We start from the raw sequence: 23,240 nt of genomic DNA on the forward strand, positions 1-23,240 counted from the left end.
ACCCACAAATCCGTAAAAGTCCCATTTGGGCCCACATTACTTCCGGCACTGGTGCGCCGTATGATAGGTTCATCGGTGCCGCTTGGTTTGGAGTGCCCGGTGGGGCTGGCAGTTGCGCATGTGGGGGTCATGGTGCTAACTGCATGTATGCCTGGTGTATTTCGTATGGTATGGAGTTGGCCATCGGAGGCACAGAGAAGTGTTGCTGTTGTTGTACTGAGACAGCAGGGTCAAATGGACTGTGTAATGCTCCCATTCTACTTCTGCATTCCCTTTGCTAAATGACCCCATTTCCCACAAACCCAACACCGGCCTGTTCCTGATCCCCCTCTTGGCACCATCCCTCCAAATCCACCTCTGCCTCCTCAAAATACTCCTCTTCCCCACCCGCTGCTGAACTCCTTGGTACCACTCAGAGTACTGTGGCTGAGATTCACTATTCCACTGCCCTTGCCCTCCGCCTGGCCAGAATGCTGCTATGCTTGTGTCCGCTGTGCTGCCGCCTGCTCTGCGAGCTCTGTTTGAGTAACTGCCATTACCGCCCCTTCAATTGCTATTTTTGCCCATTTCCTCTGTACCAGTTTCACTTCCTCAGCCTGCAACCTTTGCGCTGTTTCCTTTTCGCTTTCTTTAATCTGCTTGTAGTGGTGTATAATTATAGTTTGTATTATGGCCAACCCTTTTGTTTCTATGCCCACTATTTTCTCAAGAGCTTTCTGTACCTTTTTGGGCAATCCCATCTTGAAAACAAAATAGAAAAGAGGATCTGATCTGTCCCACTGGTCCCCCGTCTCCACTCTCCACATCTCTTGCACTTTTCAAAATGTACTGAGCAGGGTCTTCATCATCCCCCATCATATATTGCATTATGGACTGCAAGACCGGTGTATCAGGATATGCCTGCCGCAATGCATCCCACACTTGTGCTCTAATATTGTTAAATGGCGCCCCCCGTATTGTGTGTCATCATCTAGTTTAACTTCTGGGTATTCAGCTTTAACCCAAACAACCCCAGCATGGTCTCCCACTACTGCTACAAGCATGCTTTTTATGTCCCCCAGAGCTAAAGGGATCCCAGCTGTTTGTTTCTCAAACACATATATCCATTTCCCAGCCCCCGCAGTAAAGGGAGGGAGCACTTTGTACAAGTTGTTCTTATCCATCTGAGTCCAGGGTACATACTGCACCCTCCCTAGGCCTTTATGCAACAATGGCAACTGCGTGCCCATTCCTAACCTGTTGTTTCTGCTATCACTTCCCTTTTTCTTAGCCACTGCTACCTGCCCAAATCTGTTCCTCAACTGTGGACCCCACATGCTCGCTGCCCTCAAGGTAACATCTGTGCATCTTCTTCATCGTAGAATTAGAATTCATCCATGGTGTCCCACACTCCTTCCTGAAAGTCTCTGTTTATATCTCTGTCGGACCTCACTGTCCCATAACCTACATTCTCCGCTCCTCGCGCATTACTCTTCCCATTCTCAATATGCACATCCTTGATCACAGTGCTGTCTAATCTGAACAAAATATCTCCAGTCCTCCATTCGTCTAGGCCACCCTCTGATTTACCACCTTCTTCTTGGAGGGCCCTCAATCGTGCCAACTCTGCTTGCACTGCCTGCAAACCTTCTTCTAGTTCCTTCTGAGGTTTCCCATCTTGAGTCACTGCAGTGTTGGGGTTTGTTTGGATTGGGGTCGTGCTATGGTGTGCGAGGGCACATATGTCATGTTATTATATCTTGTGGCAGGGAGGGTGGTGAGCAGATGAAGCTCCCCTTTGGGCGATAGTGACTGTGTGTCTTTATGTGCTGTTGCTTTAACCATAGTCAGGGCTGAGCTGCGCCCACACTGGGATTTACACTCATCATTGTCCTCTATGCCCTCGCCCATTTTCCATAACTCTAAAATCTCTTTCCTCCTTTGAAGTTTTTTACCTTTGTATTTAGCAGCTAAGAATGTGTGCATGTGTTCCAATGTCCCTCAATTGTTCATACCTTGCTCTGGCCAAAGGCAGAACATTTCTCCTGTGTCTCTGACTCTCACTGCTTGTGGTATTTCTCAATCTTATCCCCAAGAAACAGCAATGCACTACACATATATTACAATGGAGTAACTACCCCCATGTTGACACTCCTTATATTCAAAAAACGTTAGATCATATAGCAAAAGCAATTTGCCATAAAGGTGCTACCAGTCTGTTGTTCCCGTTCCCCAGTTGCCCCCTGTGCACACTCCCTCCACCCGCACACTATCACACGCTTTGCACCCAACACCCACACTGCTTCTTCCACAGGCCCTTCCTTGGCCTGCGCTTGCTGCACAATAAAAATGTAAGCACTATAACAACAAACCAAAACAACAAATATACACCAATCTATCATACACTCCCCTTACTCCTTCTTCACACACAAATCCACACACCGTTATCCCTGTTCCCCCATTCCTAACTCTGTGTCAACCCCCGTTGTCGCCCGCAAGAGGTGTAATTACACCTGCGTGTTCAACTGAGCTCCTCCATCACAGGGTCCCAATAACAGCCTGCACCTTCCTAGGAGCCGCGCCCCGCTCCAAAGAGCAGACAGGAATTCTGTGAAAACGTCTCCTGTACACCACTATGGATTGCGCCCTTTGGACTGGTCACTGCAGGTGGCCCGGCCCCTCCAGCTGAACTGGCTGGAAGCCTCTGACTTTGCAGAAAATCTGGGATCACGTTGGAGTCCCCGACAATGTAGAGAACCCCCTCAACGCTTACACCAGAAAAAATACAACCCACTAGGGAAAATGGCCCAGCACACCTCTTGCAAGGAAAACAAGGTTTATCCTCTTAAAAAACAAATTTGGGCCAGCAGTGGACTCTGCTGCCACAGTGTGTTCTGACGAAATCTGCATGGTTGATAGTTTATAAAGGTAAAAAGCGTCACAACTGACATACATCACATAGGTTACAGATCCATGTAGGTGGTTGGTGCAACCCTATACAGAGGAGGCTTGCTCCATATGGGATGCAAGGTCATTGGTCCCAGCTTCTCCTGTCCAGCTTCTTCCACGTGGGGTTCTTCATTGCACGTCATTCAGTTCAAAGCTCCTAATTGGCAATTATTAGCACAATTCACTGCATCTTCTATCTATGGCCTAATGTGCACCTAGTACTGCAGACATGGGCGCATAGGCTACTTTTGAGGTAACTCTAAACCCCTGCTTGATCCCAGACACGCCGGTGCCATTCCAGTTATTCCCACCACGGGCTTAAATGCATGAACTTCCCTCCCTGGCACCTCGCAGCACAAATCACAGGGGTCCAGGGTCTTCTACAGTGACCTTTCTGATAAATTGGTGATCTAACAGTTTTATGGTCGGCTGTCTTGGGCGGGGGTATCTGGATATGATAATTTAGGGTTTGCACTGGTGAAGGTCAGAGGCTCTCGGACCCCTCATGGCCTTGCAGGGCGCATTCCTTTTAAGATACGAATGCTAGTAGTATGAAACAATGAGAGGTTTATGTCTGTCTGTGGGTTTGGTTTTTCTCACTGCTGTTTATGCTGCAACCCGGCCCTGCATGCACATGTCTATCTCTATGTTGTGAGCCTGGGCCTACTATCCTGGCTGCAGCATGGCACTAAGCATCAATTCTAAAATGGCAGTTGGTTTCTAAAATGGTGTGTCACTCTCAGCATAACCTAGACCTAACCAGATGATGGGCCTCATTAGGAGATTTGCGTTAAAAAACCATCATAACCGGCATGCAGGTAACAACATGTCCATATAGCCTTGATCACGCAAACAGCGGCTGATTACGAGTGTGCGAGCACGCGATTACCTGCATGCCAGTAACGATTGTACCGCCATGCCAGTAACGTCCCTCAAACCCCCCGATAGCGGCATCATGAAATGTGCAGATCCCTCCTCCGCCATTGGCATCCCCTAAATATCGGTACCGGTATTAACACAGTGGTATTAACGTGTCCGTTAATACCGGTACCAGAAGCAACGTCATCGCGCGAGAACGGGAAGTGCTCCAGCAACCATCTTCAAAAACACAATCCATTGCCATCCTCTACAGACTGGACCTGTGCAGGCAAAATCCCTAACACACCTTGGAGAAGATGTCGAAAGCAACCCAGAAAGGCACTGCCCGCTTGCGCAAACCCAGATTCAGTGATGAGGATCTCAACATGTTAGCTGACACGCTAGTGGAGCATGCGGATGTGGTCTTCTGTGCTGACCTGAGGCTAACCAGCACAGCTAAGGAAGAAGCAGATATGGGAGGATGTAGCGAGGAAGGTGAGTGCGGTTGGCACCACTGCATGCACCGTGAAGGACTGTAAAATGCGGTGGGACGAATTGCGTCTGCGAGTACGCAACATCCTGTTGGCCAATCGCAGCCAGGGGCTGGCAACAGGCAGCGGTGCCCACTCACCCATAAAATTTGCAAGGTGGGAAGAGACCTGCAGCACAATAATTGATATGGAGTCCATCGAAGGAGTTGGTTGATCGGAGTTCGGAGTCCCATCATCGGCAGATGAAGGTGAATGTCCCCACAAACACCTGACATCCAATGATCATAGTTGTCCAACAAATGTGAATGTGATGCGAGCCAATACATAGCCCATCATACACAGATTCACTTATCCCTGTCTAGATGCTGGCCCCACCACTTTTACATCAAAATGCATGCTGCATGCCACTCCCATACCCAAATACACACCCGATCACACAGCATGCGACACAACACACCGGTAGGCCCCACAGCAGATACCATGGTGAACATGTCAACACCTGAGGGATTCCAATACTCCCCCCCCCCCCCCAATTCTTACATACACCCTGTCTGCCGCAACAACAAGCATGCAACGACCCACATGGCACTTACTGCACAAAGACCAATGCATGCATGATGCAAGTACTACCATCACCGATGCCCTGCCTCTCTCTGTCCCCCCACAGGCACGGATGCAGACAGCGTTGAACACGATGCAGGTGCACAGGCCAGGGCACCTGCCAAAAGTCCCAGGGGCCGGGAGGTTAGAACCAGGCCATCCACGCCGAGGGGAACAAGGATGGTCCAAGTGCCACACAAGGCACTCACCAGTGCCCAACCAGCTCCGCAGCCACCAACACAGGACCAGCAGACACCTGCCCTTGCACCCCTGGAGACACAATCTACACAGGGTGTGGCCACATCTGTGGAAACTGAGTATGACGGCTCACAGTCCGCCGCCACAAGCTCGGTTGGGGAGGCAGCTGCATCCGCACCTCATAGTGGCGATGAGGAAGAGTGCCATGATGACTACACCCATGTAGCAGGCATCTTGTCTGAGGATGTTGGACAAACCCCAAGCCCCCAGGACACCCCAAGGTCACCCCACAGGTCACCCCATAGGGCACCCCTCATCATGATTCTGAAGGACAGGGCAGATATGGAGAGTGGTCACAAATTGAGGACAGCCCTGTATTGGCCACATCCACACCAGCAAACCAAACATCCACTTCCACCACTGCAATACGGGACGTTGAGGGACGTCTGTCAAGGATGGAGGGCCGGCAAGAGGAGAAGCACGGATTTGTTAAACAATATGTTGCAGATGGTGAGGCAACATGCCGTGCAATGCGGGAGAACACTGCAGCCATCATCAAGGCCATCAACAGGAATTCTAAGCGGGTCCATGATGGATTTTATGCTGTGGCCCAGATCCTCATGAGAATAGCCAACACTATGGAGCAACGGCATACAGCGGCATCCGAGCCACAACCATCGACATCATCATCTACCACGCCTGCCAGCTCTACTCACACAAGCCCTGTGTGCAGGTCCCTGCACAGCATGCAGTGCTCTGAGATGCAACCCCCTCCTCTGAAGGGGGGCCGTAGTAGCAGGGGCACCCTGCACATGTTAACTGGCAGCGCATCTGGACACCTGTAGTGCCATTGATGTTTGAGGGTGTTGGGGGGCAGGGAGGAGGGGGGTGTGTGGGCGTGTTGGGGGGATGGAAAAGGGGGGAGGAGGTGTGTGGGGGTGTTGGATTGTTAAACCTCTGAAATAATGCCTGTGGCCCATGTTGGTTTGTTATAAATATGTCAGGAGTAGGGAATGCACACGGAAAGAGCTCAATCTGATATCTTGCATTATTTAAATTTCTTGTCATAATTTATGTGATAGGCCCTCATTAAGAGTTGGAATACATCATAATAAAAAATCAAAAGGGATAATTGGGTTTTTTGATGCGAAGAACACGTTTGATCGAGTTAATTGGAGGTTTTTGGAATGCACTTTATTAAAAATGGGATTTGGACCAACCTTTATGAAAATGATTAAGTGTATTCATTATGAGGTTAAAGCAAGGGTGACTATAAATGGTTTAATATCGGAGTCTTTTTCTTTGTCCAAGGGCATGATGCAAGGGTGCGCTTTATCGCCTTTTTTGTTTGATTTAGCGCTTGAACCTTTGGCGGCTTATATTAGGCAATGTGGGGAAATGAAAGGTTTATGTGTTGGAGGTGTGTAAGTTAAGGTATTGTCTTATGCAGATGATATATTGGTCCTTCTGTCTAATCCTGAACAATGTGGATTGGTTCTGAAACGAATGTTTGAAGAAGTGGGTGAGATTTTGGGTCATAAGATAAACTGGGATAAGACTGAGATATTCCCGCTGTCTAATGAGTGTAGTAAGGATATTTTGAAGATATGGAAATGCAAATGGTCCCCTGAGTATGTTAAATATCTTGGTATATATATCATTGGTGATTTGAGGAAAATTATGCAATATAATATTGATAAACTCATGGATAAAATTATATATCCAATAAGACGATGGGAAAGACTTCATTTATCATTATGGGCAAAGATAATTGCGATAAAGATGATTTTATTACCAAAAGTGTAATATATAATTCAGTCGATTCCGTTATTGATTTCCAAAAAACAGGTTTTGCAAATTGAAAAGATTTTTCAATGTTTCTTGTGGGGGTTGGGTAAGAAGCCACGGATCCCTAGATTTATGTTGATGCAAAGTGTGGATGAAGGAGGTTTTGGATATCCTGACTTATATAAGTACTGTAAGGCGTTCCTGCTTAAGAAGGGTACTTATTATTATACAAATGATGACTTTGCAGGTGCTATATGGCTACGCATGGAGAGAGGGGTTTTCAATCCGTATCGTTTAAATAGCCTTTAAACTATGGGCAATATGTCGGCTAATAGATTAAAGTTGAACTCTATAGTGGCAACCAGGCAAACCTTGCAGGGGTGGTTTGGAGAAAATAGCCAGTCATATGGTTTTAGCGAAGATGCTTCTCTTTGGCACAATGAGGTTTTACAATTAAACGATAGATGTTTGATTTGGCAAAATTGGGTTCGGAAGGGGGTTTTGACAATAGGTGATATATTGGATGGTGATGATCTTTTGACATTTGGGGACATACAGAGGAAATATGGGTTGCATGAAAGAGAAAGATGAAAATATGAAGACTTGAGCTCCCTGATTCATCTTAGGAAAAGAATGATTGGTAATTCATTGGGAATCAAACCCACACTGTGTCAATTGCTTACAGGACAGGAATATTCTGTACGTACATATATGACCTTTATGCAATTGGAAGATAAACATGTTGCTGCGTGGGATACATTGAGAATGGTGTGGTCGGATGATCTAAATATGTATTTTACGGACAGGGAATGGAAGGATATTCTTAGGGTAAGTGCCAATGTGGGTACAGATTTGAACTTGCGTCTGATTAGACAGAAGGTGGTGGGTAAGGTGTACTGGACACCAGTTAAAATGTATAAACTGGGGTTACAAACTCATAATCTATGTTGGGGATGTGGAAAGGATGTTGGTACGCTTATGCACCTTCTATGGGATTGCTCTAGAGTTCGGACTTTCTGGACTGATGTGATTGATAGGATTGATTTAATTTTGGATGTAGTTTTACAAAGATCGGGTGGGAACATTATCTTATTTCTACATCGAGGTAAGTGTAGGCGTTCTTTGAAATATAGTGGTTGGATAAATAAGGCTTTATTGGTGGCCTTGAGACTGATGCTTGGAGTTTGGAAAACTAGGAAGAAGCCTACAGTTGAAGATTGGTTAGTTGATTTGCGCACCTTATCGAATTTGAAAAGTTCTCATTTAGAGTGAAAGACAAGGAAGAGGTGTACAATCTGTTTTGGGGTCCAATCAATGCCTTGTATGATTGACTATATAGGCTGTGGATTAGTATAAGAAGTGGGTAGAAATGATGAAGTGGGAAAAGGAAGAGAAAAGGAAAAGAGATAGGGGAGGGGAAAAGAGGAAGGAATTTTTTTTCTTCTCACTATTATACTTTTTGGGGGATTTGGTTTAGTGTCTGTGTGATGTTGGTGTTTGTGTGTATGTTCTATCTTAGATGTTTTTATTGACTGTTGTAGTTTGCTCTTTTATTGTTTACAAAAATGAAAATCTTAGTATGTCGGAGGGATCATTTGATTATGCTGTTTGTTTATTGATATGTTCTTTAATTGAATGATTTTGGTGTGTGTTCTCTGGTTAACTATTCCTTTCTGCATTTGATTCTTCTGTGATTTAATTTAATGACATACTAATAAAGAGATTTAAAAGAAAAAGAGTTGGCTGTTAGATGGTAAAAGAACTGGTAATTTTCTTTTATTTTTTTTATTGTGTTTTGGTTTACAGAAAACCTTCTACAAATTACAGGCATACTGGTAATAACAGACTGGCCAACTCCAACTTTGCTGGTAGAGGGGATGGATTTATCTAAGAGCTGGAGGTAAATCTGACCACTACCAGCAACACAATGTCTATATTACTGGCACAGTAAGACTGTTGCTGGTAACTGCAGAAAAACCTCCCCTGTGGAAATGTGGACTTACTGTGAATACCAGCACTTGCAACCTGCCGGTATTGCCAACAGACAAGTGCCGGTAACGGTATTTCTGTTTGCCGATATCCCGGCGGTATTATCGCCAGGATACCGGCAAACCCGTAATGAGGCCCTAAGTGCTGTATCTTTGTTGGCTGTTCGTTTTGAATTTGAATTTGCTTCTTTTGTTCACATTCAGGATGAAAACATTTGACTAAACAATCTGCACCCCTTCCTTATGGTTCTTGTGTAGTAGGGTACTGTATTTTGTAGTGCTATTGCTCCACTTGTGGGTGAAATTATTCTGTTTTGGGTTATGTCATAAATCCCTATGTCAGATTTAACAGTACCTAGCAGAGCATTCCCCCTACTTGTGGATCCCCACCATCTGCTTGTCCTCCCTTGTACCATGTTCTTCCTTAAGGCATACCATTGAGAATCTGGGAGTCTTTTGGGTTACAGAGACTTATTTATTCCCTAGATAAGTATTTATTTTAAAGTCTGTTCTTTCAGCTGATAATTCCTAAATGAATGCTGTTTCTTCTCCCTGTAAATCTAAATTTCCGGCCTCTTGTCCCGTTGGGGTTGGCCCCATTCTGTCCAGGTTTGGCTATGGTGACAGACTGTTCCACAAATTTTCGCATTAGATCAGTGTCATGTTTCTGTGGCTGATCTTCCTGTTGTACATGACTCATTGAACAATGTTTCTGCTCCTCAGCTCTTCGCGGCCCATCCCGCTTCCATTGATGCCCTGTGCGCCTCTCCCCCTTGTCCAGCACCCATTACTGATCGCCCACCCCACTTATTTTTTCAGGTGCATGCCGCCCTCAAAGTCTTTTTTCCTCCTGCAATCCTAGGACCAAACCATTCTCTGTGCGGCATGGGGGTACCCCGGTCTTCCTTTTCCTCTCCTTCCTCCCACCCATCACCTCCCACGAGATGATTCTGCAAGCCCATCCTAAAGACAGAGAAGGCACTTGAGGAAAGATTGTGTGTGGAATGAATGGTTTGACAGGAGGACCCACTTCCTTCACGATACCTAATGAACCACCTGCAACATGCTAATAATGTAACCACCTATTTGTCTTTGGGGAAGAATAATCCTGATCTGGATTCTCCCGTCTTTTACAATTTCCACTTGTTGCCAATTAGTGAAGATCATTATTTTAAGTCCCTGTGTAGGGGTGACATGTCCGTTTTCTAGCTCCAGTCCATCCTTTATTCGCACACAGTTAAGCTTGTGCTCTCTAATTCTGTTGCTTTTTTCCTTCAGTTAAAGCTGTTTCTTTTGGTTCTCAGTTCCATGCTCTGGCACTCGCTCCTTCCGGAAATGTATTATTCAGGACCATTTGCCTTTTTGGAGAAAGGCCAGGAACTGGCTGTCCCTTTCAGCGCTATTGTTTTGCACTTAGAGGGTCCTTCAGGTGTATGGGTGATCTGTTAAAGCCCTTCAACATAGCATATGAAAACATTAACCACAGTTTTGACAAGACTCTAAACTTCATATTTGAAAACTCTGGTGTCTTCTCAGATGATTTGTAGAAAGCTGGTCTGCGACTAATATATAAAAGTAGAACCGGCCACGTACAGACTAGGAAGAGCATCATCTGTTTTAGAAAGAAATATGGAGAACATTATTACGGAACAAAGAGGCTGATTCACAAACAATTCTGGATTTGGCATACGTGGGCCAGGTACAGGTGTAACTTGCACGTGGAAGCGGTCTTCACAAACACATGTGCTACTGTTGGTAAATAGTTACACGAGATTCACACAAAATGTGGGGCCCAAAATAGAAAAGGTTATTCTGAGTTAACTTGTTCCGCGTTGGACAAGAAAAAAATCTTTATTAGCCTTTTTTGGCTCACATCAAAATATTTTCCAGCACATATCTCTTCATACGCAATGCATCCCACACATTTGCATAACCTTCCATGCACTATCACACCTCAAATCCAACCTGGAATGTTCAGTTGCAACTGAAGTTTTTTTGCAAAATGTTCTAACACAACTTTGACGCTTTTTGCATAGATGTTAAGTTACATGTTTGTGGACCTGCTCCTCATTCCCATTTGGACACCACCATGGCCTGCTTACAACTCCCCACCCAACATGCCCCTGGGAATGCCTGTCACAGACAGCACAAGTGTGAACAAAAATGGCTGACAAGGATATCGCTTTTAAGAGGATAAAGTTGTATTTACACAAGAAACGAAAATCAGGATAAGTCTCCAGAAAGGAACCATGATCAAAAGAAAGAGTCTATCACAAAGTTCCGTGCTCGTCCTTGCCCTGCTCCACCATTCAGTTTTCTTCTTTGATCTTTGTCTTTAGATTTCCACAGGTTTACAAACTCTCTTCATTTGGGTTTGAAAACACTCTGTAGTCTCGTCCACACGTTTGGGGGTAATATTGGGTCTTATTCCACATTGTTTGGCTCCCCTAGGATCTGTGGAATGGGGGCTCACCTAACGACCTCCCTGTTGTTAAATTCTGGCCCCTGGGGCATTTCCTTCCTGACAGTCCTTGACGAAACCTTCCCTGACCCTCAGTGAGAGTGCACTGTGTCTTACTTCCTTCAGCCTCTGGAATCTGCCCTGGACTGATATGAACCACTGAATCCTTCCTACTCATAATCTCTATGGGGATACCGGCCCTCCCCACCTTCTTAGGTAGAGTGGGATTATCTCACCTTATAGCTTTCTTCCGTTCTCCTCCCCGCATGGCACATGTTCTTTGCTCTCCCAAAAACCTCACTGCCAGATTGCTCTTCCCCTCCTGACCCTTGCCAACCAACCTCCTCAATATATCTCTCTCCAGGTGTTACCAACTCCTCCAAATTCCTCAGTCCTCTTTCACCAATCCTCATCCCTCTCCTTCAAATGGTATCTTTTCTTCCACATGCTTCATTGATTTTCTCCCTCCAACTCTCTCTTATAACCACCAATCTCTTATCCAGCTCTCTCTCAAAAGTCCTCTATCTACCTAGCATGCTTCAAAAAACCTTACTCCAGCTCCTTTCCAAATGCCCCACACTCCTAGACTGAATTAGATGATTTTTATAATGTTGCTGCTTTACCCCTTGGATGGTACTCTGGGACACACATTGCACCTGTGTTTTGTGGGGTGTGCCGTCCTGGAACTTTGACATGTGCTTGGGATCATGTGGTCTGGGAGAGGCTTAGCCTGAGGTTACTTTAAGGCCTTCCACCATCTTGGATTGCCAAACTGCCATGGACATGTGGGAGGGCTCTTTCCCCCAAACTTTGAAGTCAGTGCTTCACTCCCCACCCCTTTGCTTTCCCAGAATGTAATTGTAACTTCTTCATCGCGGGGGATTTGCAATTCTGCAGCAATCGTGACGTTAACAGTAATGGGAGAATGGTATTTGTTTTGTTTGTGTTTCATAGAGCTCGATTTAGTTTTAGATTTGTTCCTGTGCAATTTTAAACCCACAGGGCTTTTACAAAGGGTCATCACGAGTTGGGCGGTAACCCTTAAATGCGGCGGTAACGTTTTTACCGCCGCATTTAAGGGTCCGCCAAAGCCCGGGCTTGGCAGTATTTACCCCCAGCTCTGAGATGGGGGGAAATCTGCCTGGAATTTACTGATATTCTGTGTTATTACTGCACGGTAATACCGCCAATGGTAATCCTGCCAAAGATTCCCCATTGGGTCCAATGGGTAATGAGGAATTCCCGAATGCGCCCAATGGGGAATGGGGAAGTACCGTTCCGCCAAACCTGTGATCCGGCGCTGCTAGCGCCGGACTGGTTGGTGATAGCGCTATAAGCGCGGGAGGTATCCCGGCGGGAATACCGCCAGGATACCGCCCAACTCGTGATGAGGCCCACAACAGTCTTTACAAGTATGATTCATAATGAAATATGTGTGCCTCAGCAATGGTGCCAAAGAAATAAATCTATTTCACTGCTTGATGGTGACTTTGAAATGTTACAACTTTGTTTCTTTAAACTATGCTGATGATTTGGCTAGTGAGCTAAAAGGACTCTCTAAAAGGGTTATCCTTATGGTAAGGGTTATCCTTAAGGGATTCCGACTCCCCCACCTTCTTTTCCTCCTTGGTGGTTGTGGGTGTCCGTGGGGGTGTGAGTATTCCTGTGACTGCCCTCTTCCTTGGTGCCGGACCCAGTTGGGGTGGTCTGGGGAGCGCTGGGATTCCTCCTCCGGGTCCAGCATCCACTTGCCTGGGGTGGACCACAGCCCTTTTATGACCCTATTGTCGGTCCCCAAGGTTTGACAAGGGACTTCATCACACTACTTTTGCTAGTCTTGAATTAAGTTACACAAATGCCTATGTTCTACAAATGTGCTTATCGTATACAAAAATCTCAGAATAGTTTATATGCATCACTCATAAGTACAATTCTGGGAATTTGCAGTAACGTACTCGTGCAGAAGATACTGTTTTTCCAATGATTAAATTAAACTTACTTTTGAAAAAAGCATTGTAATCAGCCCCTTATCGCTGCACATTTTGATGAATTGACTATCATTAGCATAAATCACATGGAATGTGAATAATCTATTGTCCGAAACGAATCTTCTGAGTATGCTTGAGAAACTTAAGTAAATCAGTCGAAAAGTGGATATTTGATTGGATTTTGAAAAGGCATTTGCTAGATTGCCATAAAAGGTACCTGTTGAAGCTAATGAGAAAACCCTTCTATCTGAAATGTGAGAGTAGAATAGACACTTTCAGCTAATAAGTCACGCATGCTGCAGCACAACCAAATAGCCATCACTGAAAGTTTGCCTCCTGTTCGGAGCCAACGAGCAATGCATTATGGGTATGCACTTTAGCTCAAAAACATACCCTCTAAGATACAACAAAAAGTATTCTTGATATATACATTGATTGACAACTGATCTGAAGGCGGAAATCATAGTGTAGTCATTAATGGTGCAGCTTTTGAGTGCTGTGACATATGTAGTGGAGTTTGACGTGGTTCCACATTTTGGCCAATCCTTTTTAACATACCCATAAAAGGTCTAAATGTGGATATGAGGCAAATCTATACATTATACTGAAGATACAAAACTAACTCCGTAAAATAGCAAATATAGAGAAGTTCACAGCAATAGTACAAGTGTATGTGGATACACTTTGAAAATTGGCACACCAGTGTTCATGTGATGAAGTTTAATAACGGACAGGTCAAACCAAAAACAAGGTAAGCACATGAGTGTGCTTATAAAGAATGTGAACACAACATTCATGCAGAGGCTTTCAAACGAAGCAGTTTACTCGGCTGCTTATAAAGCAGAGCAAGAACTGATGTTCTTGGCATGCACATTGATGCTGTTAGATCTTCCTGTGGCATGTTATAAATCCCATACAGTGTGTGTGTGTGTGTGTGTGTGTGTGTTTGTGTGTATGTGTGTGTGAGAGACACACACACACACAGAGATAGAGAGAACGAGAGGAGAGTACTCAGTGCTTAGGTGATTGATCAGAACGTTGAGAATGATTATCAGGGCAGTGTCTACATCTGACTGACAGTCGGAGGCTGACCGTTGGTATGGGGAGGTAGAAATGATCACAACTCATGGAAGAAGGTGAAACGATCCAATTGCACGCCAGTGACTTTTGAGGGGTACCCTGCTTGAATTCCTAGGCCTTTAGCACAGGAGTATTTCCATCCTCTGACAAAGTTCAGGTTTGGTGATTTGTTTAAGGCCTGACATCGGCTTATGATACTTAAAAAAATATTTGATGAGGTTTGGGTACAGTAAGTCCTGTGGTCTTCCCTCTTTGAAAAAGGAATGGGAAAGAGTCCAATGAGGTCTTAAATCTCACCTTGATAGTTGACCAGATTCTAGCCATTGTTCTAATGTTGACCTTGATGGACCGTCTATCTTCTATTAACCGTAATGAGTATGAACCCGAAACGCTCACCTTCAGCCAAGCACCCATGGAAGCTGCCAGTCACTAAAAGAATGTTTCAAAATGCTACTGCTTGTCTTCTATTAGGTACTCAGTACTGGAGATATGACAGTGAAAATGATCAGGCGTACACTGAAGACATTCAAGGAAAGCGGTATCCCAAGCTGATTTCGGAAGGATTTCCTAACATCCCCAGTCCCATCGACACTGCTTTTTATGACCGGAGGGATCAGCACATCTATTTCTTCAAGGATTCCTATGTAAGTAACATTGTAATTGGTTCTCAGTATTTACACATTGTAAAAGGAAAGTGATAAGTTTGCATGCAGAGCAATACAGTACTCGTTCCTTAGGCAGTAACTGTTCTTGTGATTTAGTACAGAATTTGAACCGTTGTAATACATCCATTTTCTGTGAACCAATGGGCTCAACTTGATACCTGTTGTACCCATCAAATGTTTGCGTTAAATTGTAGAAATGTACAGTTGGATGGGATCCCAATGGGTCCATGTGTGTGAGCGGTACATGGGCTAAAACCTAAAAACCTTACAGGATTGGATTTCTAGGACATGTGCAAATAATTAGATACCTTAACAGAAAGGAACCTATATTTATTTATAATCCTAGCCATAATGAAATTTTACACTCCCTCTATTTGGTGGAGATGAACTACCCAGGCTCTGACCATTAGGGAGAGGGAAGGGAATTGAATGGGGCGGGGAGGAGGAGGCAGCAGGACATATTGGAATAGGACAGATTTCTTTGCAGACAGAGATTAAGGAGGTTAATCTCATGTGGGTTATTTGATGGCAAAGTGTCAGCACAATTACTAGTGTGTCAGAATGCATTTCTCTGCCAGGGGTATTATGTAAAGTAGAACTGGAGGTTGGTTGATTGCCATGTTTAACGGTAAAGGCTTAGACTCAACACAAAGTGCTCACTTCTGGAAGGGAGTGCAAAAAGAGTGCACTAGATATTTTTTTCATTTAGGAAACTCGTTATAGTCTGGAACCCGGAAAGATTGATCAAGAGACATTAGGTTGGGTGTATCATGCTAAGCTTCGAGACGGAAAAAAGGCAGAGGCAGGAATTCCTCTTTCCAATTTCTAGATTGAACATCCAGCCATATACAGATGCCACAAAGGCGCCATCTGATGTTTTAAGGGTGCAAAAAGGACATGCTACCCACCCTCTGTGCACGTTATAACCCAACCAGGGGTAAATACAGTTCCTGGATTGGGCAACAGAGAGTATCACAGCTTAAGCCGAGGACCTCATCATAGTAGGAGGGGATTTGAATTTAGAAGCTGACCAGGTACAAGGTAGCTTATCAATTGGGGACCCAGCCGTTCCCAAACTCTCTTAGAAACTTTATGGATGCCAGATGCCTGTAAGGAGGGTAATCCACAGAGTACAGCTTACACCTTTGAACCACATTCATACTTTTGGGGATTATCGTGTTTTGGAAGACAAACAATATTTGATTCAAAAGCCATTTGTACCCCAGTAGTCTAGTGAGCCTATGACATAGTAGTCCTTCATTTAGCTCTTTCAGGGATGGGTTAAGGGATGGGCAGATGGAAAGGCAATGGTTTATTTTATGGGGCCCAGTAAATCAATCCGTGAGGGAGGACATTGCTTATATCTTTGAGACTAACAAACGCAACAAGGTTGATCTTGGAATAGTTTGATATTCTGTGAAGGTCACTTTCAGAGGCTTACTGATGGAAGAGGGAGCGACGAGGAGGCCCAGGTGGATGGGGTGATTGGCAGCACACAATATCATCTGCGGGTATTAAGACAAGTTCAACTCTTCCTGTCACCTAAGAATCGAGAGACCCTGGTTAGGGCAATCATCATGCCTCTGATTGACTACTACAATGCCCTCTTAATTAGAGCCAACAAGAATTGCCTCAGGAGGCTACAAGTTCTTTAGAACGAGGCAGTCAGAGTAATCTGTGAAATTTCAAAGAAGGAATAGATCTCTTGTGCAAGGAAGAAACTTCACTGGCTACCAGTGCTTGCCAGAATAAGAATTAAAGCCCTTTCGTTGGTTCACAGGTGCAATAATGGGGATGCCCCAATCTATCTTAAAGAGCAAATGAAACTTTATATGTGCCTCTTAGGTCTTCGCTCTAGTTCAAGTGGAGGCATGGATGTCCCAAAATGCAGCACAGGTTTGTAATACTCCTCCTACAGAGCAGCGCCTGGAAAAGCACTACTTGTGCTTCCGGAAACGTTTGAAAAAAATGTTATTCAAATAATTCCCCTTTGCTACACCATTTCAGGTCGACCTGTTAGATACTTAGAGGAAAGTAGTTTCTCGTAGGTTTTACTCATTTAGTGCTATCCTTTTGAGCCCTTTTGTGTCTTTGTGCGCTCTGATACCTGTTGGTTTGGCGCTCTATAATTAAATAAATAAATAAAATAAAAGGGAGAGGATGATGAAGTAAAAATGGCTTAGAGAGCAGGCGCTTCACCTTTAAAAATAGCTACATAGGCTGGGGTAGAGGATTAGGGGAATATGCCTACGATTTGGGCAAGAGGAGAAGACCTCAGGTCCCTCTGGTTCTGTGTGATTTTGTCAAAAAGATTTTTTGTTGGTAGATCTTGCAGCTGCAAATATATGCCGGGGGAGACCCCGGGGCAGCCCCCGCCCCCCATAAGCCCACTACATTATGCATTCACCTAAACCCACCCCAACATATATTTGCAGCAAAATTCATTAAATAATATTTGATTTAATCGAATTCGACCATATCTGCTGTGGCAAAACCTCCCTATCCCGTCCCTACAAATAGCAATGTTATAAGAAACAGAGATTTCTGAGGCAGCAGTTCCATGAAAGAGGGAAGCAGGCAGAGTGACAGCCAGGAGACTGCAGAAAGAGATGGCAGATGGAAGGGTTAGAAGCATATGTAGTAGAGCGGATAGGAGTAGAGCGATAGTCGAGCTGTGATAGAAGTAGTCGAGAGAGACTTTTTTCTTTGACATAGTGCTGTTCAGGTTGTGCTGATGAATCCGATTCTTGATGATTATCAACGCAATCACTTGTACAGAAAAATAAAATGGCGCATTATTCACCTCCAGGTTCTCAATTCTGCTGGAACATCATTTTTAGTGTTTGCAGAGTTAAGTAATATAACAACCATTCTGTAACCACGCGCACCCGAAGGGTTAAGGTGATTTGTTGCGACAGAAGGCAGTGCAATGCATCTCTGTCAAATTCCTTCTTCCACTGGGAGAAAGGGCTGTCCTTACTGCATTGCCCAAATGAACAAGGGTATCAGATCAACATGGGTGCCAGGAGGCACCCTATGGATGCCTCACCCTTATACCTACCCTGTGACTTTGCCATCATCAAAGTTTCCAAAAGTGATACTTGGCACATCTTGCAATCATTCAGTCACCATGAAAGAATCCTGGTTGAGCTCTTGGTGGTTCTTAGTTCTTTGCTAAGATTCTGGTGGAATGTGCGAGCTATACAAATGTCCTAAACTAAAATAAACTACCTGCAGACCGGAGCTTGGTATGTAACATTGTTGAAGCCACTCATTCCTTTCGTGGCAATAGCATGAACAACCTGAAAAGCAGAATCCACCCCAAACAAAAGATTGCTCGGACCAGTCGACGCTGTTTAATACATTATCCAAACCTGTGGGTCATATGTTTTACAGTGGGGGAAACACTGTCAATGCGCTTAGCTGCCCAAACCCAGCCTCGCAGGAAACCCATGCATTCCCCATGTGTACTGACAGTTGGATAGCAGACCCCTGTAATACTCTGCACGATTTATTTTGTGGTAAATAGTTAGAGGTAGAGTCATATGTGAATACATGCTATACAGGTAGAGCTATTAGACTATGATGCTAACTATCAGACTATCCAAATGTGAGATGCACTAGACAATACATACACAAGCGGAACTAGCCAATGCATGTAAACAAACATAAGAATAACTTTTTCCCAATTTCTTCTTGTAGGTGTTTGCTTTTGACGTCAATCGGAACAGATTGGCCAAAATGTATCCCAGGAGGATTACTGATGTTTTTCCAGCAATCTCACGAAGCAACCACCCCATGGGCAATATTGACGCGTCCTACTATTCCTACACCCACAGCGCCATTTTCCTATTCAAAGGGGAGGAGTATTGGAAAGTGGCCAATGAGAAGGACAGGCTGCAGAATCCAAAACTCCCCTACAACGGTCTGTTTCCGAGGAGAAAGATATCGGAGCAGTGGCTGGACGTCTGTAATGTGCACAGCTCCATGCTGAAGATGAGATGAGGGGACTGGGGATGTTTCCATTCTGTGCCTTGAACCTCTGCAGCTTTTCATAAACTGAGACTCCCAAACGGCAGCTCTGGCCAAGCGCCTGTCACCCACCATGCTGCACCCATGTCCCGAAAGACCGAGGCGTCATGCTTCCTTCACCGCCTCTTCTGCTTCACACCTCCACACACGTGTAATGTAGGCTGGTGTCGCCATTGGGGAGTTCTAACATCTGGCCATCTATGACGCGCATTCACATCTTACTTCGCTTCTGTGGAAATCACTAGCTCACACCACATCACGGCTCTGTGTAGGGCAGAGGAGTTGCTAGGTCTGGAAAAGACCCGGGGCTAAGCTGATGTCGGAACTGTTGGGACTGGGGGCTAGCTAGTCTTTTGCTGTAGCTCCTGAGATTCTATCCGGGGCTACAATTAAAAGATCAGGGGCTATAGCCCCCTTAGCCCCCCCCCTAGCAACGCCCCTAGTGTGGGGTCCATGTCATCCTCACAAAAACCGACCACAGACCGAGGATCAAATCTAGGAAGCACATATTGAATCAGACAGGTGCCACGTATGTGTGTGATTCTTGCTTAATGACAAAAGAAGGGATAAGAGGCACGCTATTATCCCAGCTAGCATAATCAGAAAAATGTTTTTTTAAAAAAATTGTATTGAATTTATATAAAATGTAATGTATAGTTTCATATAAGCCTCCAGGATGCACTTTACATCCGAATTAGCAAAGACAGGTTAGAATATGATTGGTTGAAGCTGTGCTATAAGGTAGCCTCTGGACTTCAAGCTGTACAGACTTATTGCAGAAGGTAAATGCTGGATCCCGCAGGATTTGATTGGATAGGTACACCTGCAGTAGAAGAGTTCTGTATGTAATGCCCATGTGTGTGTGTGTGTGTGGACAGCCTAAGGACACTTTATTTCCCCCCTCAGTGAACACTCTGATTCCTGAGGCTGCACCTGAGCACGCCGTGCCTATGCCCACAGTACAAACACAGTGCTTGTATTCTTGAATACTAAGCTCAGCCAATGGCACTGTTGGTATATGGGGCCCAACGCACTGTAGAGTGACTGGGTTCTTCGACTGAGGCAAGGACTTCTGAACGTTGCAGTGGACGTGTGTAACACGAAACTGGGTCCCCTAGGATGCTGGCCCTGAAATGTAAGCATAGCATAAAGTGTTAATTTTTTTATTGATAAATGCATATTGAATTAGACGATGCAATTTTTGCTGAGTTTTTTATTTGGATAGTTATGATATTGTAATCTCCGTTGCAAGGCACTCAATTTGATTTGTTGTTGAAAACACACCATTGGCAATTAAACTCTTTCATCTGTTTTTATTAAATGCTTCGTTTTGTACTTTTATTTTGTTATTGCAATTGTTAAATTATTCATTATGCAATGAACAGCAGAACATTTCACACAGAAACCGAACATTTGATTGCAGCTAAGAGCACAGTGTCCCGTCTGGTCTGGTTATTCCCTCAACCTATTGCAGACAATGATTGTTGGCTAGCCATGACTTCTGATGCGCTTAGGTCTATCTAAGGGCTTTGTGTCGTGCTGTTCTACATTTTCACTTTTTGTTCATCCCGGCCATTCCTGCGAGAATTCCCTGCATCCCATGCGACGATGGCATTCCCTGCGATGTTCTTAAACCTTGCTGCCTTCCACCGGCCTTAAATACTAACCTTGGGTTCTAGTGGCACGCTTCCGCTGAAGCACGATTGCCCTTTAATTCCGCTTGCTCTGTTGATCTATGTGAACATGTTTATATTTTTAGTTTAGGCTATTAGGTGTCGCTTGCAGATAGGGAGGAATGGCATGGGAGGAGGGACACACAGTCTATAGGTGTTGTTTGGTTATGAGCCCATCCATTGACTGACTGCCCATGGCCTTGCTAACCCCTATGGTCATTGCCACCCATTCCCACCTCCCCTGCCCAAAACTCCTGCTCATGGGAACTCATTGAGCTCGCTTTAATCATGCCTTACCATCAGACTTTGCAAACGTCTTCCCAGGCCTGCCTTTAGCCACTGGATCTGCGTGCCCTTCACCGAAGTTCTGTTAAAAAACCCAGGTATTGCATAAAAGAAGTACCATGACTTTCAAGTCAAAATTGAAGGGTGTGCAACGTTTATAACATGTATGAGGGCAACTGTGAAACCGAGGCCAAACATTGGTTATTATTTAACTTTCATGTTCTGTGAATCCTTTTTCATCGTTTCTGCTATTTTCATCGGTTTTAAGAAATTGTCATGTTCTTAAATTACTTGTCTGGCCTCCACGTTTGTTCTCCCATTGGTTCAACTTCTGCGTTCAGTGCTCTGCCTTCATATCTCTCCTGTCACTTGATCACCTTGTGCTACTCAGAGGCGTTGGTGTTGCTGGTGGGAGCTGAGGGGGCTATACCCCCTGGTCTTTTGTTTGCAGCACTGGACAGAAGCTCAGGGGCTACAACCAAAAGGCTAGCTAGCCCCACGTCCCGACAGTCCCGACATTAGCGTAGCCCCAGATCTTTTCCAGACCTAGAAACACCCCTGGACGTACTACCGGGCATCCACCACTGTGTCCACATTAAGTCTAGTGATGTCAGCCAAACCCGAATGGCTCGTCACGTCTGGTGAATCCTGCGATGCCCCTTACCACCAAAGCACTGAGAGAGTTCGGGATAGCAGTAGAGTGGAGAGTAGTAGAGCTGATAGTAGTAGAGCGGATAGCAGTAGAGCTGATAATAATAGAGATGATAGTAGTAGAGCTGATAGTAGTAGATTGGATAGCAGTAGAGCTGATAGTAGTAGAGCGATAGCAGTACAGCAGATAGTAGTAGAGCTGATAGTAGTAGAGTGGATAGCAGTAGAGCAGATAGCAGTAGAGCAGATAGCAGTAGAGCGATAGTTGAGCTGTGATAGAAGTAGTCGAGAGAGACTTTTACTTCAACATAGTGCTGTTTAGGTTGTGCGGATGAATCCGAAATCACTTGTACAGAAAAATAAAATGGGGCATTATTCACCTCCATGTTCTCAATTCTTTTGAGACATCATTTTTAGCGTTTGCAGAGTTTAGTAATACAACAACCATTCTGTAACCATGTGCACCCTGCAGGCTACGGCGCAATATAAACAAATAAACCTAAACATGTGTTGCAACAGAAGGCAGGGCAATGCACAGTTCATCTCTTGAATCTTTCACTGCCCATGTGTTGTACATGTACCAAATTCATGGTTCTGAGGGGCCAATCTGTGTGCCCACCAAGTCCCACTGTTCACTGGCAAAATGTTCTTGCCCACGGCCATTGGTGACTATATATTCAAAGGGTTAAATGCGTTCTCCTTTCACATTGCTGGGCCCGCAATTGTGAAAGTCTGAAAAGTATGACTTAATTTCTGTGAAATCTCCCAGTGCAAACCATGGCCGAAAAAAATTATTAAAATACAACACATTTGCTTAAGTATTCGAAATAGTTTTTAGTCCAGTGAACTCTTAAATAAAAACAATAGGTGTAGATTCCATTCAAGAAGATAGTGTTCAGAAAACAAATACATTTTTGTCAGCCAAGGTGGCCTATATGCCATACAATTGGCTGTTAGGTTATCTGGCCATTGCGGATACTGTGGGCCCACAACAGATCTTAACATCATTGGTGGTGTGCCGTGACATTCTTTGCACTTTCTTCCATGCAAAGAGGACCTAGAGCCATACTAATTGCGGCGATCTCATCCCACCCGCGGTCTCTTGCTGCTCAAACATAAGTAAAGAATAGCATTGAGAGCGTAATGAGCTACTTCAATTATGGGACCAATATTTTCTATATTTTGTAATAGTGTATATACCATAACAAACTGACATTCCAACTGTCAACTTGTCCAATAGTGAATAGTGGCAGTGTAATGGCAAGCATGTCCCGTCCAAGATCTAGGTTTTCGACGCCACAACTAATCCTCCACATTCTACTGACTCTTACCCAAAGAGCAGAATTTGACCTCAGCGACCCTGAAGCAATTGGGAATCGAGGGGATTGGGGGTGTGGAATTAGGAAAATGGCAAAGATTCACAGAAACTCTAGCCAGCAAGAGAAGGTCATACTTCTTGCACACAACAGCAGAACATTCATAAAATAGTAACTGTGACAAATGTAACCCCGCTCTGACTGGCAGAGATGGACACTGAAAGATCCAGGCCCCAGA

General features: G+C 44.7%; 1 protein-coding gene across 1 annotated transcript in view; it reads left to right on the plus strand.

The window, feature by feature from the left end:
* The window catches only part of MMP21 (matrix metallopeptidase 21), a 105,690-nt gene extending 85,320 nt beyond the window's left edge, over positions 1 to 20,370 (plus strand). Inside the window, exons 5-6 of the mRNA XM_069611507.1 lie at positions 14,852 to 15,024; positions 18,748 to 20,370. Of these exons, the coding sequence (XP_069467608.1) occupies positions 14,852 to 15,024; positions 18,748 to 19,050 (476 nt within the window). The 3' untranslated portion in view covers positions 19,051 to 20,370. The remainder of the gene's footprint in view (positions 1 to 14,851; positions 15,025 to 18,747) is intronic.
* The last annotated feature ends 2,870 nt before the right edge of the window (positions 20,371 to 23,240 follow it).

Source organism: Ambystoma mexicanum, chromosome 8 (genome assembly GCF_040938575.1).
Source record: "Ambystoma mexicanum isolate Mex_15411 chromosome 8, UKY_AmexF1_1, whole genome shotgun sequence".
Lineage (NCBI taxonomy): Eukaryota > Metazoa > Chordata > Amphibia > Caudata > Ambystomatidae > Ambystoma > Ambystoma mexicanum.